This window comes from Lissotriton vulgaris, chromosome 6 (assembly GCF_964263255.1).
Source record: "Lissotriton vulgaris chromosome 6, aLisVul1.2, whole genome shotgun sequence".
Taxonomy (NCBI): domain Eukaryota; kingdom Metazoa; phylum Chordata; class Amphibia; order Caudata; family Salamandridae; genus Lissotriton; species Lissotriton vulgaris.
In genome coordinates, this window is record NC_141694.1 from 1,833,284,711 (window position 1) to 1,833,304,200 (window position 19,490).

General features: G+C 39.4%; 1 protein-coding gene across 4 annotated transcripts in view; it reads left to right on the forward strand.

The window, feature by feature from the left end:
• The window catches only part of DTNB (dystrobrevin beta), a 1,293,049-nt gene that overhangs the window by 626,613 nt on the left and 646,946 nt on the right, over nucleotides 1-19,490 (forward strand). For all 4 annotated transcript variants that reach the window (XM_086928107.1, XM_086928108.1, XM_086928109.1 and 1 more), the window contains exon 10: nucleotides 17,020-17,144. In XM_086928107.1, coding sequence (XP_086784233.1) covers nucleotides 17,020-17,144 — 125 coding nt within the window. The remainder of the gene's footprint in view (nucleotides 1-17,019; nucleotides 17,145-19,490) is intronic.

A 19,490-nucleotide genomic window follows, 5' to 3' on the forward strand; every position in this document is an offset into this window, starting at 1 on the left:
CTCTCCTCAACCATGTTTAAGAGAGACGTTTCCTCTGCTCTCAATTTACATGTTAAATTGTTTCTAAATGCATATTCATATGTCCGTTCATTAGTTACTATGAAAAATTCCCTCATCTGCTTAGCATGTTTTAGTTTATTTAAGCTATTGTCAATCTTTAAATTTGCAAATATTTCATCATAGTCTGAATAATAATACTCCAGACGTCCAGTTTTATAAAACAAACTAGATATTACACTACAAGTAACACCATAAGTGAGGGGCAGCATATTGTATGTGACCCCTTCGGAAACAGAAGCAGGAAGTTTTACACAGATATAACAATCCTTTACATTCATCACCTTAACATATTCTGTCAAAAGCCTACAAAAGGTATTACTAGAAAAATCACCAACAGATCTATCTTGGTGGATCTCTGGTTTGTGCTCAATAACTCTATTAGTCTTACTCACTACATCATGAATAACTTGTTTAGATTCAACTTTACTAGTCATGTTAATTTTGTACATCTCCTTGTCAATCCCAAATGGGAAAATGACAGCTAAAATTAGCCAAACCAAAATTATTAGAATCACACAAATAGAAGACATTTTGCAACATCTCCTTAAAATGGAACATCTTGAATTATTATTAGACCTAGGCATCTTTTACTTGAGACAAGAGCCTTTCAGAAAAAAACAAAAACAAAAATTTTAAATTAAAAAATCACTATACCACTATACCCCCCTTATTTTCTTTTTTTAAAGAATCCTCTAACAGCTTTTCTTCGACTTTACGTCTTACATCAACGTGTTTTTCCAGCTAACACAATTTCTTCGACCTTGTGTCACCTAACACATTTTCTTCGACCTTATGTCATTAACAGCCTAAACCAAATATGAAAACAAATTTAATCTTTGTCACTTGTGTCATCTACTTCTTCTTGGCTACTCCTGCTGATCTCCACCACTGGTGGGATAATAATGTAAGTCCACTCAGGGGATTTGTACTTCTGATTAGGTTTTAACACACTCTTTGCTCTACTGCTAATCACTTCTATTTTCTTTCCTGCTTGACTTTTCTTTTCTAAATCACTATTCTGACTTGAAATTTCATTAACCTGTTCTTTTGATTTATTCACAAATTTGAATTTCAGGCCCTCATTTTCATTTGGCCAATTATTTCCTTTTCTAAAGAGTTTCTTTTTAGGCTCACATTGATTGCATTCAGCTTTCCACACTCTTTTCCTGAATTCTTTTATTTGAGATTCTTCGTCACTTTCATCAGTTTCACTATCCGAGATCTTAATTCTAGATCTAGGTACTTCTTTACTCGGCAGCTTCACTCTGTTAGGAACATCATCCTTATAGCTGGTACTCGGTAATTCGTCTTCTTCTTCTTCTTGAATTACTTCCAAACAACCGTTTCAGAATTTTCGTCCCTTCTTCCAGAGCTTTCAATCTGCTTTTCAATACTTTCCTGATCTTGATTCACTTCAGACTCTTTTTCTGCTTCTTTCTCTAGCAGGTCTTCTTCTTTGTCAGCATCTACCCCTACGATTTCTAGATCATTTCCATTCAAAGCCTCATTCGCATTTGAATCTTCCAGATGTCGACTTTCTTGTCGATCTTCAGGATCTGGATTTCTTTCAGGTTCTTCTTCAGAATCTGAATCAGTTGTTGTGTCACTTTCTTCGTCAGGATTCTCAGGTGGTGGTACTCGAATAGTATGGCTTGCATGTATCCACCTTTTCAGACCTTTACATTTTACTGCATTTGTTGTGACAAGAATTACCTGTTGCTTTCTGCCACCTGGGTACTAGACAATTTATCCTCCGATGAACCTTTGTCCTCACCCAATCTCCTGGCAAAAGATCATGAGCCTGTTCCTTTTCTCTTGTAAGTACTTCAGTTCCTACATGATGGAACACAGAAGTCACTACATCAGACAGGTTTTTACAATAATCCATAATTGCACTGTCATTAATGCTAAGCACTTTACCTACTGGAACAAATGCCTGTCTCATTACTCTGCCCATCAATATTTCATGAGGGCTTAGACCAGTTTTTCTATCTGGGGTACTTCTTAGAGACATTAAGACAAGTGGAAGTGCATCAGTCCACTTCATTCCTGTAGCTAAGCACATTTTAGCAAGCCTATTCTTGATTCTACCATTGACTTGCTCAACAACACCTGAAGCTTCTGGTCTGTAAACACAGTGCAGCTTTTGTTTTATACCAAGTGCTTCACAAATCATCTGCAACAATCTATTTTCAAAATGTGTGCCGCGATCTGTCTCGACCGTCACTGGAAATCCATACCTAGGTATGATCTCCCTCAAAAGCAATTTTGCCACAGTAACTGAATCATTAAGGCGAGTCGAAAATGCTTCCACCCATCTTGAAAATAGACAGATAATCACAAGGACATTACTTAATCTATTGTGTGGAGGCATATCAATAAAATCCATTTGCAACCTGGTAAAAGGACCACCCTCCCGTCCTATGGTTCCCAAGCTTACAACTGTCTTCCTGTTTGGATTGATCTGCCGACAGATCAAACACCTTTGGCAAAAGGACTCCGCAATAATTCTGAATTTTGGATTAAACCATGTCTGCCTAAACAACCTAATCATTGAGTCTCTGCCTAAATGTCCTGGACCATGATACATTCGGGCCATGTCAGCAATCATGCAGTTTGGCATTACTGGTCTGTTATCTTTGTAAACCCAAATGCCATCTTCCTCTCGCTGTCTGCAACCTACTTTTAACCATGTGTCTTTTTCCTCATCATCTGCCTCATCTTGTAAATCCTTTACTCCTTGCCATGTATCAACTACAGATGTTAGCATAAGTGAGTTCAAAACATGTTCATCATTTTTCTCTCGATTAATGGACATATTATTTTTCGCACAAAACTTTGCGATTTCATCAGCATATGCATTACCCTAGGTCATATAGTCATTTCCTTTTTGATGAGCTGTACACTTTACTACAGCAACTTTTTCTGGCAGCTGAATGCCATCAATCAACTTTTTGATCAATTTTGCATTCCTGATAGGTGTTCCCGCAGAGGTTAAATAACCCCTTTGAGACCAGAGCTGGCCATAGTCATGGACTACGCCATACCCATACTGACTATCAGTCACTATGGTAATTTTCAATCCGGTTGCTCTTTCACATGCACAAATTAAAGCAATTAATTCCGCTATTTGAGTTGAACGAATTCCTTTAAGACAAGAGGCTTCCGCCACATCTGCAACTGTACAGACAGAATATGCTGCACTCAGAACACCCTGTTCCGACCTCAAGCAAGAGCCATCAACATAATAAACAAAATCAGACTCAGACAAAGGAACATCTTTTATGTCCTGTCTAGGTTTAGTGCAATATTCTAAAACATCCAGACATTCATGATCGACGTCATTCTCATTTCTGATTTCTGTTACAGTACCATCAGGCAACAATGTGGATGGATTTAAATTCACACATCTTGCGATAGACACATTATCTGATCCCAGAATAACCTTTTCATATTTTGTCAATCTGTTGCTCGTCAAATGCTGAGTCTTGCTTCTGGTAAGAAGAATCTCAACTGAATGGGGAACATACACTTTTACAGGAAACCCCATTATTATTCCTTCACTTTGCTCCAGACTCACACTGGTTGCAGCCACTGCTTTTAAGCAACCTGGCAATGCTTGTGCAACAGGGTCAAGAACTGCTGAGAAATAAGCAATTGGCTTTCTCATCTTTCCATACCTCTGAATTAAAACTGATAATGCACATCCTTCCCTTTCACTACAATACAGCTCAAATTCCTTTTCGTAGTCCGGCATCCCCAATGCTGGAGCTTCCCACAAACTTCTTTTCAAAAGCTCAAAGGCCTCTAATTCAGTTTCTGTTAAAGTAATCGGGTCTTTTATGTCTGCTTTTGTCAGTCTCTGTAATGGTTTCGCAATTACCGAAAAACCACTTATCCATTGACGACAATAACCTAACATTCTGACTTGTCTCTGTGTTTTAGGAGGTTGCATTGCTTGAATCATTTTTATTCTTTCAATCGTTACTTGTCTGATTCCCTTTGCAATCCTGTGACCAAGATATTTTACTTCCTGTTTACAAAACTGTAATTTTTGTAGGTGACACTTTATGTCCCTCATCTGCCAGATGATTCAAAAGAGTTATGGTATCTGTCACACAATTGTCTCGTATTTTTGCAGCAACAAGCAGGTCATCAATGTATTGCACTAATGTCGATTTACCAGGCAAATCTAGATTTTCCAGAGATTTCTTTAGCAACTGATTAAAAATAGATGGGCTCTCTGTATACCCTTGAGGGATACGACACCATGCTAAGATACGTTCTTGGAATCTGAACGCAAAAATTTGTTGGCTCTCTGGATGCAATGGAACAGTAAAGAATGCATTGCAGAGATCTATAACTGTATACCATTCTGCATCATGCGGAATCTGGTAAAGAATTACCGCTGGGTTTGGTACAACTGGGCAACATGGAACAACTATTTGATTAACCTTTCTCAGGTCCTGAACAATTCTGTAAGTTCCGTTTGGCTTTTTGATTCCCATAATCGGTAAATTACATGGGCTGCTCTCGATTTCTTTCAAAACACCTTGTTTTACAAATTTTTCAATTACAGGAATTACTCCCTCAATTGTCTCTGCCTTCATTTTATACTGAGGAATATTTGGATAATCTGCTCCTTGTTTTACTGTAATTTGTACTGGGTCTACATGTTTCATCAAACCCATTTCGTCTCCAGATAAATCCCAAATTTTAGTGTTGACTGTTTCTTTTAATTCTTCAAGTAAATCTTTTTTGTCAAAAGCAGGAAATATTTTACTTTCTTCTGCCTCAACCATTAACATTGTTAATTTATAAAGGCCATCCTCCTCTTCTGGAGTTTGAAGCTCAATGCCATCAGGTGAGCAATATATTTTGCAATGCATTTTACAAAGGATGTCCCTTCCTAACAAGTTTATAGGACTGCTATCACAGACTACAAATCTGTGTTTATCTTTAAATTTGCCAATTTCAACTTTAACTGGTTCTGTCAAATCTGTTTTAATCTGTTGATTAGCTACGCCAACTACTTGGATGGTGTCACCAGAGAGAGGCAGGTTTTCTATTTCCACTGATCTAACAGTAGAACGGGTAGCACCAGTGTCCACAAGAAAAGTGATTTCTACATCATTCACTTTACCATTAACAAATGGACTGGACTGATCTACCTCAAGAGTGGCTCCAAGCACACACTCTTCCTCCTCTCTCAGGCACCGTCATAAGTAATCATCAGACTCATTCCCATCATTTTCTTTCAACCAATATTGTTGGGAAACATTCGACACATTCACTCTTGGTGATCTGTTTACCTGTTCACCTCCGCAGAATCCTGTTTCAGAATTGTATCTCTGCACATTAACACAATTTGGGAGAAGCGGTTGTGGAATCTGACTCTGCTGATTCACTAACTGTCGCTGTAGCTGTTGCTGCTGATTTATCTCATTCTGCATCTGTGGATTTAATGATCTATTTTTAAAATTTCTGGGCGGATTTTTACACTCGCGCTTCCAGTGTCCAATTTCGCCACAATTAAAACATGGGAGTTTCTGCTTAAGCTCCTCAATATTACCTGTTAACTTCGGTTTATTATAATTACCCTTAAATTTCCCTTGATTCTGGTTAACATTTTTATTTTCAAACGTTGCAATTTGCTGTTCAGCCACTTTCACCTGTGCCCACATTGCTTTTTCTTTAAGCTTTTTCTGCTTAGCATCTATCTCATCACTGCAGTATTTTGCTTTTCTCAGGATGTCATCAACTGAGAGTGATTGCCAACCAACTATTCCTGATCTAATCATTTCAACAATCTCAGGTTTCAGGCCATATACAAATCTGTATATAAAATGGCTCATATCCTTCTCACTCAGCTTCTCATAACCACTATATTGTTTAAATACCAGCAGTAATCTTTCATAGAAGGAATGTACTGATTCTTTTGGTTCCTGATTTGTTCTGTCAATTTTTACCCAATCTACTTCTTTTGGCGGAATCTTGTTTTTCAACCACATAATCACTTTATCATACAGGTTTGTAACATCAGGTGAAGGTGCACCTGTTACTTTATCTCGGGCGGGTTCTTCTTTGGGCCAATCTATAGAAATGTTACATTCTGTCCAAAGATCTGAAGGAACAACAATGTCAAAGAATCCATCAAGATCAATCCACAGAACTTTTGAGACCTTAACAAATCTCTCTACCTGTCGATACCATTCCACAGGTTTTTCTCTCAATCTGGGAAAATCATTTGTAAACAGCAAAATATCCTGCCTTATGTATGGGAATTTCTGTTCACCACTTTGGTTTGAATCCATGACAACAAATAGCAACACATACTGTCAGGTGGATTTTTAATACAGCTATACAGCATTACTACTTTTAGATGACCGCACTGTGATTTCCTCATTTTTATTTTTGTTATTTTCATAAAAAACAAAAAAATAAAACCTTAACTGATTTGCGACATAATATTGATTGTATACCTTTCACTTAGCCATATGATGCACTTTTTGCCTTTCACAGCAAGATCACAGTATGGACTTACTTTCTGCATGACTTCCAGTGCTCATTTATTAGCGGCCGGCCCTCTGGGTTGTAGGCGAATGGCTGTGTAATTATGTGAAGGTACGATAAAGGTTTTTTAAAAATAAAAAAATAAAAATATCCTGCCTTGTCCATGGAACATGAACATACCCTCCGCCAGCTATTTCTCTCATAGGAAACTCAGTTGCGACTTCCCCTCTTTCTCTTTTGTCTTCTTCCCTTTTCTTTGTCCATTTCACTCTCCATTTGCTTAATTCACCTAATCTTTTTAGAAACACTATTAATTCTTTTACATGAGTTATCCTTCCTGTGGTGTTCATGTTCTAAATATCCTTTTCGGAGAAATCCACCCTGTAATGTTTCTGCAATTTTTTCTGTCTGCTTAAATCTATTTCAAATTCAGCAGCCATTTCTTCTAAAAGATCATATTTGTTTTTTCATCATCCTGATATAATTTTAAACTGTCAGGTCCAACTGTGCCAATAATTAATTCCTCTAAATCTGATTTCAGTTTTGCAACATCAAGTAATTTAAATTCTGGGGGCTGTGGGGTTCGGGATAAATCTATTTTACTTATGCTCTTTTCTTGAGATTCAGAATCAGAAAAAAACTGAAAAAACAAAGTGTAACAATGCGTCAACAAAAAAGTAAAGCAGCTATCTAGATAACTGTATGTGCGTTTTGGAAGAACACAATCCCTGAATCCGAAGTATTCTTGGTGAAAAATAGTTCCCATCAGATACCCGTCCTGTACCGCCCTACATCACTTGGGATCCTTCACCCGAAGGAAGTGGAACGAACCACTTAGGATTAGGTGGATTGTGGCCTAATCGAAGTGTGAAGGAATGTAAGGTGTGAGGGTAAACTATTATGGTGGTATCAGGGGGCATAAAGAAATATCAAAAAGCAGTGCATTAAGTGCTCGCTGTGGCGTGTGAAAGTGAGAAAGTTAATATTGGGTTGTGGGAGTGGAGAAAGAGTTTATTGGGTTCCTACCCACACCCAAGGTTAAAAAACAGTGCAAGTAGTAATAACAAATAACTACTGAGATTTTATCTTGGTCGACATGTTTCTGCAGTATTCATTGGTTCAAAGGATACCAGTCTGCTTCATCAGGACCTTGTTGTTAAAAAAGTGCTACTGCTAATATTGGAGTGTAAAGTGTGTATAAAAAATCATATCACCTGAGAAACACCGATGGAAAAGATCCAGTCAGTAAACAGTAGACAAACACACATGTAAATACAAAATACATACAGTTAGTGACGAAAGCTGCAAATGCACAGAGATAATCTCGTGATATTCAATAGTATGCCAAACATTTCAAGGTCATAGGTTGTAACAGTAATCAACTCGTTGAACCAGGTACACATATCCTGGGTTTAACCAAAGTTTTAAACACTCACCCATATTCTGGGGAATGGACTCTCCACCTCACCCGGCAACAGCTCAGGTACAAATGGAGCACCGCTCTAATGAATGTGAACAAAAAAGAATTGAAAGAGGAAGAGCTCGCTAGAACTCAGTCTGAAAACACATTCCCTCTGCCATTGAGGGTTTATAACCAGGAGTCAAAGAACGTTGTCTAATATTGGTAATCCCCTGTATATATTCAGCCAAGGAGATCTTTTGAATTCTCTTTATGTAGTTAATATAACAGGGCGTGTTGTATCACTAAATGAATCAAACCGCTTAGCGCGGTGTGTGGGCGATCTTATAGAAGGGTCCGCCCGCTTGGCGCATTGTTTAGGCGGTCTCAGTCTCAACCATCAAGTAACAAGCACTACAAACCGACATCACGGGTTTAAATGAAGACATCCCGTGGATGTCTCTATAAGTCACGTTACACAGAATAGCAGTCCCACACTAACCATACTATTCCAAAAAAACATTGTGCAAAGCACCACTGGTGTGTCTTTAATATTCTGACCATCCGTTCATTCCTGCCAACTCTCTACCTAGGGGCTGGATTGTATTAAAACTGTAAGTGTCTAGAAGCCACGTTGCATGGAATACTAGTTCCATATTTACCAAGCACATTGCTCTAAAAAACATTGTGCATAGAACCATTGTTGTGTCTTCAACACTCTGACCACCCATACATTCCTACCACCTCTTTACCTAGGGGCTGTAGTGTATTAAAACTGGAGGTCTTTTACCTAGGGGCTGAATTGTATTAAACACTGGAGGTCTGTTGAATTATCAATGTTAAATTATCAGTGCTAAGTCCCTTGGCATGGGTTACACATTTGCCACTTAATACATACTTTCTCTCATTTAGAGGCAGGCCCACTGTGATAACGTGGTTTACAAGCAAACAAGGTAGAATTACCTATAAACTACAAATCCCATCAATTTGATAGTTCAAGCGCGCATTCTAATCGCACGCAACTACATGCAAATGGGGCAGATAAATACAGATAACATCTCCGCTGCATATTGTAGTCTAAATAGTTGTTTTTAAACTGAGCCAACTTGTCCTTTCTTTTATGAAGAAGACGGCGAGGAAATTATCCCGTATAAACCCCCGGAACACATTTCCGGACTACATTCCCAAAAGGGGCCAATCAATACAGACTACATTTCCCGTGTACTGCGGGTGTTACAACGCGCTCGGAGACGCGCGTGCTCACGCTGTACACGTGTTGATCCGCTGACCTATCACACTCAGGTTAAATATCCCGCTTCCTGTCCAGTCGGTACCTCCCACAGTCAGCCTAGAGGAAGGCGCGGAGTACCGACGGACAGGTAAGCGGGACAGGGCGGCGGCAATATGTGAGGGTGCTGACTTAATTAGAGACCACGCTCGGCCGTTTTTCAAAATACTTAAAACGGGAGGTCTCTGCAAGTAATATTAGATGCAGGACAGGCGCGAAGGCAAGTTTGCAATGCTTGTTGTTTGATGGTTGATGGTTGAGATTGCGAGGGTGCTGACTCTATTAGTGACCCCGCTCGGCCTTTTATGCTGAATACTTAAAATTGGTGGTATCTGCAACAAACAGTAGATGCAGGACAGGCACGAAGGCAATTTTGTAGTGCTTGTTACTTGATGGTTGAGACTGAGACCGCCTAAACAATGCGCCAAGCAGGCGGACCCTTCTACCCTGCGCTAAGCGGTTTGATTCATTTAGTGATACAACACGCCCTGTTATATTAACTACATAAAGAGAATTCAAAAGATCTCCTTTTAGCCAATGGCTGAATATATACAGGGGATTACCAATATTAGACAACGTTCTTTGACTCCTGGTTATAAACCCTCAATGGCAGAGGGAATGTGTTTTCAGACTGAGTTCTAGCGAGCTCTTCCTCTTTCAATTCTTTTTTGTTCACATTCATTAGAGCGGTGCTCCATTTGTACCTGAGCTGTTGCCGGGTGAGGTGGAGAGTCCATTCCCCAGAATATGGGTGAGTGTTTAAAACTTTGGTTAAACCCAGGATATGTGTACCTGGTTCAACGAGTTGATTACTGTTACAACCTATGACCTTGAAATGTTTGGCATACTATTGAATATCACGAGATTATCTCTGTGCATTTGCAGCTTTCGTCACTAACTGTATGTATTTTGTATTTACATGCGTGTTCGTCTACTGTTTACTGACTGGATCTTTTCCATCGGTGTTTCTCAGGTGATATGATTTTTTATACACACTTTACACTCCAATATTAGCAGTAGCACTTTTTTAACAACAAGGTCCTGATGAAGCAGACTGGTATCCTTTGAACCAATGAATACTGCAGAAACATGTCGACCAAGATAAAATCTCAGTAGTTATTTGTTATTACTACTTGCACTGTTTTTTAACCTTGGGTGTGGGTAGGAACCCAATAAACTCTTTCTCCACTCCCACAACCCAATATTAACTTTCTCACTTTCACACGCCACAGCGAGCACTTAATGCACTGCTTTTTGATATTTCTTTATGTCCCCTGATACCACCATAATAGTTTACCCTCACACCTTCCATTCCTTCACACTTCGATTAGGCCACAATCCACCTAATCCTAAGTGGTTCGTTCCACTTCCTTCGGGTGAAGGATCCCAAGTGATGTAGGGCGGTACACGACGGGTATCTGATGGGAACTATTTTTCACCAAGAATACTTCGGATTCAGGGATTGTGTTCTTCCAAAACGCACATACAGTTATCTAGATAGCTGCTTTACTTTTTTGTTGACCCATTGTTACACTTTGTTTTTTCAGTAGTTGTAGGGACTGTAACAATGCCAGGTCACTAAACATTTCCCACACATGCCCCCCTCTTGTTTTATTGATTCAGAATCAGAACCTGCAACAGATGGGGTTTGATCATTTGAAAAATTTTGATTAAAAGTTAAATCTGGCATTCTTTTCTCTCGGTGAATTTCTGATAAATCTGAATAAAATTTTTCTGCTACTTTCTGAATTTCTGCATTTAAAGGGACAGTTATACCTGAAAGTCTAATTTCTTTTTGATCGAAAACTGGAACAACAGGTCCAATGGTTACTGGTACCGTTACTGCTTCCATGCCTTTAGTTAACTGTTGTATTAACTCTTCTTTAGATCGGAGGTATTCTGAAATATCTGGAATATCCTCAAGTCTTCCTGTTCTTTTTATCTCTCTTGGGATTTCAGTTCCCTGAATTGGAGTTTCAGCATAATTTCTACTTTCTCCAGATGTACTAGAATTAGTTCTTGTTCCTATTCTTTCAGGAATTTTTGCATTATTCGGATTTAATCTATATGGGGACTCATCATTAATTTCTCTAGGAGGAGCACTTGGAGAAGTTCCTTGAGGAATTCTCGGGGTAGACCATGAACAAACTGGTTGATAAGGTGGCGGGTGTATTGTCTTTCTAATATAAATCTCTTCTAAAACTGGATCTTCTGCTTCACTATCTTCAGCAATATTATTTTTCTTAGCAGCATTCTTTTGACTTAATTCCTCACTAAATCTTGCTGAGAACAAACCATTACACATATCTGCTTTTCTCCAACGTTGCATTCTATCTTCATGAGTTTCTTGATTAATGTCTAATCTAGTGCCTCTTGTTACACCTCTGTTTTCTCATTCTAATTCAAACATCTCATCCTCCCATTCAGCTAAAGCTTCAAATTGTGTAGGTCTGGGTTTTGGTACGAGAGACATCATTTTTTCTCTCAAGTTTTTCATCACTTTAACCCCTTCAATGCTCATGACGGAACGGTTCCGTCATGAGCATCGGTTGAGCTGTGCTCATGACGGAACCGTTCCGTCATGACCACGCCCGTTTTCATTAGGGCACAGCACCGGCGGTAAATCTTACCCGCACGGATGTGGTTAATATTAAATGACCAGTCTTCCGGCCATGCCAGAACACCATCATCTTTAGTGTATTCCATCCAATTATCTATCCAAAGGCAAGTATGATAACCAAATTCACCTTCCATATAGGCTGCAGGTGTTTTATACTTATGAAGTAATTTTCCACCTCGCGTTTCAATTTTCTTGGCACTTTTGAAAATATTTTTTAATTTCTGAAACCATGAAGGCTTCTTTTCATCATACATGTAATAATAATAACTCATTTTTTAAACAAATCCGCTTAATTCAAGAGGATCGTGAATATTTTCTTGTTGTTCCGCTATTCCAGCCAATCCATGCGCGAAACTCAACAACAAGCCAATCAGGTTAAGCCACATCACTACTCTGTTCGACCAATAGAATTACTGAATTTCAGAATGAGCCAATAAGGTACGAGCCTACCAAGTCACATGAGCCAATCAGTGCGCGAATACTGTGACGTATGCTAGCCAATCACAGCGCGAACCCTGTGACGTATGCTGCCGCTGCAGCTTCGCTGTCTCCGTTCCACTCTTTGAACTAACCCCTCCTTTACAAAATATTTTCACAGCGCCATATTTTTTACAAATCTCTCAATGAAATACAGTTAGTAACTTCACATAAAACAAACCATTTGCCTGTTTCGCTAAAATAAAGAGATAGCTTTTCAAACAAACAAGTATCCTTTCGCGTGAAATAGACAACGCTATTTTCACAGAATATTTAAATTTGTTAATAGAAACAAGTAGCCTTGTTCTAGCCTTCTTGCACACGCAATCAAACGGAAAGAATCCCTAACATTCATACATGAAATTTTTGGTAGGACTTTAACCCGCCAACAAAAATCCTCATTTGTTAGTAAGAAATAGACAACGCTTCCTTACCCTTCACAAAAGCTTGAATAAATTCTACTACTCTTTTCGCAGTGAGTTTTAAAGCAGGACAGTTGTCCCTATACTCGAAAGCTACGATTTCATAGACCATCCTCACTATACATTCAACCTTTCACGCCTATGATCCCTAAACTTGTGCTGTACGTCCACAACACTTGTGTTATATGTATCAATACCACTATTTTGAAACAGAACAAATGGACAGTATAACCTCACTTGTCACACTTAACTCTTTGCCGGCAAACCAGGAATTTTCACACTACTGGAAAAAACCTTTCGACTACATGTAACAACTGAACAAACGTAACATGTTTTAGATATGTATCCTATGTATCTATCATGTAGCATGTCCGTTACCATAGTAACCGTAACTCTGCTACCAAGTAATTGATCCAGCGCCCCTAATGAAAAACTGTCTCAATAACACTACTCATCTTCATAATACTCCCCATTAATCATGAATCTCTACTAAGGCCCATAAACTGAAGAGACAATTTTGAGCGACTGAATCATCTGACCTAATTAAACACACTATTCATAAGCTTATTTACAGGATTATATACATCTGCAGTTTATTAAACATCACCATGGTTTTTACCTGATGTCATTTAATTAAGTCACTTAAGGCGAATGGATCTAATAATGATAACTAGACCATGAATAAACAAGACCAGCTTGTCATTTCAAAAATCTATTTTATTTAACTTTATTGTATTCAAGGAAAGAGCATTTTATTCAGAAATTGTTATTTTATTAGCAATATGAAAGCATCATTCAAGGAAGGCACATTAGTCTGACAATTTAAAAGGTAAATCAATCAGCATGAATTAAAGCAAAAATAAAGTTTCTATTGCCTAAGTTCTATTTCCCTAACTAAACTCACTTCACCTAGGAAATAATTAATAAAGTCTCCGGTCCTTACGTGCACAAGAAGTGCGTCAGCACGTCACTCAGGATTTGGGAAGCAAGAACCCCCTCCTGCCTGAAGGGTCAGATTTTCTACCTTTCTAACTAACTAATCTACTAAGAAAGTGTCACTTCTCGTTCCCAACTGCGTTCCCATTGGCTGACTTATGTCAGACCATCCATGTCATCATTGCTTTCAAACCAAGAACGGGCTCTTCTTTAGCCCTATTGTTCATAAAACTTTGCTTCCTCGGGATTGTAACAAAATCAAGTTCATCCGAGTTACAGTCTCTTAGCTTCCTCACATTGGCAATCCTGCCGTTTCCTGTCCTTGAATATAACACCATGAGCACAATATGCACGTCTTCATTGCACAGTAATTTCTTTCAACGTGGTAAAACTTTCCACTTTTTCATGCGTGCAAGGCTCCTCTCTGGACAGGTTTCATAAACGCCATCTTTTGCGTAGGCCCAAAAAGGCCTCTCAGGGAACTAGTATTTAAACAAACACAAGACAGTAATTAATTAGAGAATTGAGACCCATTCTGTTGCCCACCCCCTCTTCTAAATATTACCCAAGTTAATTATGTTATCTTGCTGAAGCACAAAAGGCAGCATTATAAAAACCTTCTTCTTTGAGGCCATCAGGATTCTCCACGAGCTTTTGCCACAGAAAAGACACGACAAAACACATTGCACATAAATAATAAACACATGCTATTAATTAATCAGCCGCATTTAATACTGACAAAACAAAAGACAAGGTTAGTTTATTATTTTTCCACGAACTTGCAAATGCAACACAAAAGCATATTAGTCCCACGTGTAATGTGTGCAACTTTAAAACTAAGTTGATCAGTTACTCAACCCATGCCATTAGTACTGTTATCATCTTATGGAAGTTTAACTTTGCAAGTTTAAATCTCGCTCCATCAACTGTATCAATGTCATTGGTTGAGGCAGAAACTACCTAATCAGACCCCCCAGGATATAGCGGCATGGAGTAGCAAATTTAGCGGCACAAAAATGGAAATTTAGAGGCACAAATATGGAAATTTTGCGGCGATTTTGCGGCATTTTATTTGGCCATTTTTCCTACACCAAACACGGATATCTTAGTTTTTTTAGTTATTTAACAACATGAAGCTGTGTATGTATACTAATATAAGCATTCCTCCATAGAAACACTCTTGATTGTAGGTTTAAGTAATTCACATGCGTAAAGATAACATCCCACTTGTGAACCTGTGGCTATGTTTAATTTGCTTGCCGCCTCTTTTGATTTAAACTTAGGCCACATGATGACATCACTCTGCACACCTGTTATGTCTTGGCAGCCAAAAGAATGGAACCGGAGGCCACCAAGCCCCATACAGCAGAAGGGGAACGCGTGATGCATGCAAGCCCCTAGTGAGTGTCTGATGCAACTGCAAGCAAGGAAATTGTGCCACTCACCCCCAGTGGGGAACAGACACCACCACATGCCAAAACAAGCATTTGCAAAGCAATTGGTCTCACATTAATAAAGTTTGAGCTATTGGCATTGTTAAATAATGCCACACCAATAGCTAAAACTTTAATAATGCGAGACCTATTGCATTGCAAATGCTTGTTTTATTTACAAGTGTTTTTAGGCAGCCCTCTTCATTAACTGTTCTGGGGCGGGAAAGAAAGAAGTGGTGCAGTGGTCATTGGCCAGAACAACCTACTTCAGAAGGAGGAACAGAGCCTTTGAGTCTCAACTGTTGCCTCAACAACATCCTGTTCTGAGCAAATCACATCATCAAGTCTTATTGGTAAGGTCACTGCAAAACAGGTTTTCATCCAAGTGCTTTCCCCTAGCTGTGTGTACTACCAAGAACAAAGATGCTTGTAACAAACGCCGTCTGCGGACTCGTTTATATTGTAGAAGCCCACGTGTTTCATTTAGTCCGCACTCCCAGTGAAGGCTGGGATTTATGGCCGGGGCATTTCACTTGTGAGAGGAGCTGTGGAGAACTGCAGCTCTGAAGCACTTCGAGAGCACGCAGGGGCTTCTCGGAGTCTGTCGCCCCAGTGAGGCACAAATCTGGTCAGCTAAAGATGTTCGTTGGGTGCAAGGGATACCAGGCGCTCACCAGACCCATCCAAAAAGCTATAGATTTGTTATAATGCATCCCTTGAGTGTTGCGATCTGGAAGAGCAAGCATTTTTTCCTAAGTGGACTTGGTTTTGATAATAAAGTGCACAACGACAAAGAAAGCAGAGTGGTGGTAAGGGGACGAACAGCACATACTGGGGAGAAGGGAGAAGTAAAGATGAGGGACTACAAAGACGAATGCAATAAAAACAGGAATGGATACAGCAGTTTACTTGCGTGGAGCTACAAAAATGTTGCCGATGTCAGGGAGTATAAATACACGCAGTAAACAAAGGTATTGACAATTCAAAATGTAAAAGAAACTAGTCGAATGTGTATTTTGTGCTGAATGCACATTCAAGATTTACTGTATAAACAACTCCCGATAACACGATGAATTAATGAAAGCTTCACTGACATGACAGCTATTTAAAAGAAAAACATGGAACACGTCGCGCTCAGCCCTTAAGAAAACACAACCGTTACGGCTGCAACTCCGGCGCTCCAATGCTGACGGCGGCAGAAAGGATTATGAGCAAATTGCCTCTTCAATGCCGAATAACAGACAGATCTTGGACAGGAGGAAGCAGGTATTGGATGGCGACACGTAGTGACGTGTGCGTGCTCAGTCTATTATCGGGCTTTGTTTGTTTTGCAGTCACTTTGGCAAATATCGCGGCGAGAATCACAAATATCGCGGCCATCGCGCTATTCAGCCGATTTCGTGATTTTTTTGTGAATCGCGAAATCGCGAAATGCTGGAGGGTATGCCTAATAATGAGGTGGATAAGCTATTTAATGAAGTGATTTCGAGTATGTTGATGATATGAAATATGCCAAGGCTGACGTACTGTACTTGCAGATAAGAAAGGCAAGTTTGTTCCCCCCTTGTTCTTCTGTTCTGAATTGTTCTTCCCATGTGGTACAAGATACTAAATTTATTTTAGAGGAGCTAAAGCTAGAAAAAGATGCATGCTTAGATGAGCTATAAAGTTATAAATAGAGGATGGCTTTCATGGAAACAACAAGCTCCTTATTTAGATAGGGGTGAGATCACATGTTGCTAAGAGTTTTTGTGACCCTTCTCTGACTTACGCTTTCTGTAGTTGAGCCAACTCCATTTTTGGAGAAAATGTCCATTTTAAATCGGATTCCTGTATTAAAATCTTACATTCCATGTCTTCTGTGTTTTTAGAAATCTCCAGCTAAGAAGCTGAGCCATGCTATCAGCAAGTCGCTTGGTTGTGTTCCCACCAGAGAACCCCCGCATCCTTTATTTCCAGAACACCCAGAGAAGCCCTTGGACCTGGCCCACATTGTGTAAGTATTTTGGCTAGAACATTTCCTCTGTAGAACTTGTAAAAAAAAAATTCGATTAGAGCACATTGCTTAATAATATCCTGGCTTAATAGTGTGTGCTTCATTTAACAGTTTTAACGTTTCTAAGCATTGTAACGAATATATATTACCATTACTCATTTTAATGGTACTCATTTTACCAACTTCTGTACATTATCTTGCTGGAACGGAAACGTTGTATTATGTGAATGTGTCTGGTCAACTGTTTGAGTTTTTATGGAATAGCCTGGAGTTTTGTATACTTTATTTCCAAAAATGTGTTGGAGTGTTCTGGGTGTGGGTGGCCACTGTAATCTTTTCTCATCGACTTTTGGTTGCTTATTATCCATGTGCTGAATTATGATTTGTGGTACTGGCCATGGCACTTGCGAGAGATCATTTAGAATTCATCAGATGTGCCTTTTACAGTAGCCAGAAAACATAGAAGAGACATTTGATTGACGCAGAAAACATCTGACAAGCTGTGCTTTGGAGATTTTACTTCTGGGGTATCCATTACGTTCTGTATGTTAGTCTGCATGGGCTTCCTGGCACTACATATGAATCCGATTAGGAAGTGCAATGTGCTTCTAATAAAACAGGTCAACGTGGGTAAATGAAAGATATATATATATATATACACATACATACAAATATACCTAATGTGATGTCATTTTAGATGTGTGTGTTTGCAAAATCATCTGCTTCCAGGGTGTTGGTGTGCAACTTAATTTACAAAAGATTGACATTTTGGCGTAGTTACTGCTGTGAGTAATTTTGATGGGCGGTATTGGAAATTCTCAAATTCGACATCTCTGCATTTTATTTCATTTTCTTGTGACAGGGTAGAGGGTCTCGACTCTCTTCCTTTAGTTGAGATCGGTGAGGAGTACTTTTGATCAGAATATACTCTACCACTATCTCAGCCTTTGGCAACACTGAAAAAGTAATATTTGTTCCTATTTTGTTTCTAATCGTAATGAGAACGAGTCGAAAGACAACATTTTCTGCATGCATTACTCAAAAGGCCTTGTTAACAGAAGTCACTTATTACTGTGCTCTGTACCCTACTGTGCGCCTTACATAGTCACTGCATTTTTGCTCACATTGCTCTGTGCTTTCCTGTATGTAGGCCATCTAGTCTCTTGATCCTGAATCCAGACTAGAAAGGTCCTTGGGTGCAATATGTTTCCTCGAAGCTCGGCGAGACAAGGAATTGTTCTATGATAACCTCGAAAGAGAAAAGAGCAATGCCAGTGTAAGAAATGTGTCTGTCAGGCTGAGGGGGTAGACAGTGAGGTCCTTAAGACTATGCACCCTCAAGCAACTGGTCAGTGGCATCCTCCAGGTGTAAAACAAAAGAATAACAAAAACGTAGAGTCCAAATCGCGTTCTTAGGGAAAAGCAATATATTTGTTTCTAAACAAAATTAAAAGAAATTTGGTAATGGAAAGTGAAGAAAATAGTTTTGGAGCAATAATTTCTTAATTTGTTTCACAGAAATGTCAAGGTTTTTTAGGCTATACAATTTAAATCTCCTAAGTAAGCAGGTTAAAATGGAAGGTATGGCAATCTTCAGAAGACGAAAGTGTCATCGAAAATTACTAGAGGTCCTCAGCACAGCATGTTAATTAGTGTCTCTGCTTTTGTAGTGTTTTCAGAGATTGGTAGGGCTTGAGCAGAACCAGTTTACCCTGACAGAAACAGCTAATTATCTGTGTTGTTGCAGTCTTTCAAATGTGTGCTGCAACTGCAGGCTAATGACAGCAGCTGTATTCTTCTTTCAAAATGGTGCTTCCTCTGTGCCTAGAGAATTTGGTACTATGGGTGAAGTCTGGGCAATTCCTTTTCAATGTGGTCAACAAATGAGCAAGCAATGAGGGGTGCCAGTTTCACCGAGTGCCACAAAATGCGGTTTCCTTTCTCCAGCACAGAGCAGCCAGGTTCAGGGTAAAGTCCAACTCGTTATTGACTCAAGAGTTTTTAAACACGAACTGTAGGCCCGTCCCGAGTGGACACCTTAGCTACCTCAGGGTCTTTGCAGGTATTTGGATCTCCCACAGCAGGAAAGCAGACACACGAGGCTTCCTCATTACGAGGGTGCGTGCCTGTCACTAGGGCACCTCTTGTAAACAGGACCAGTCTGACAATGACTCCTTGGCTTATGTCAATAGTTACAATTGTTCCAGAGCTGCTACAAAAGAAGCATGCGGCGGCATCCAGACCAGAGAGGCTATTTTCATGGGGTAAAAAGACTGGAAGGAAGAGGCACGAGTTGTAATCCAGGCCAGGCTGCCTTGGTATTCGGTAGCATCGGGGGCGGGCTCC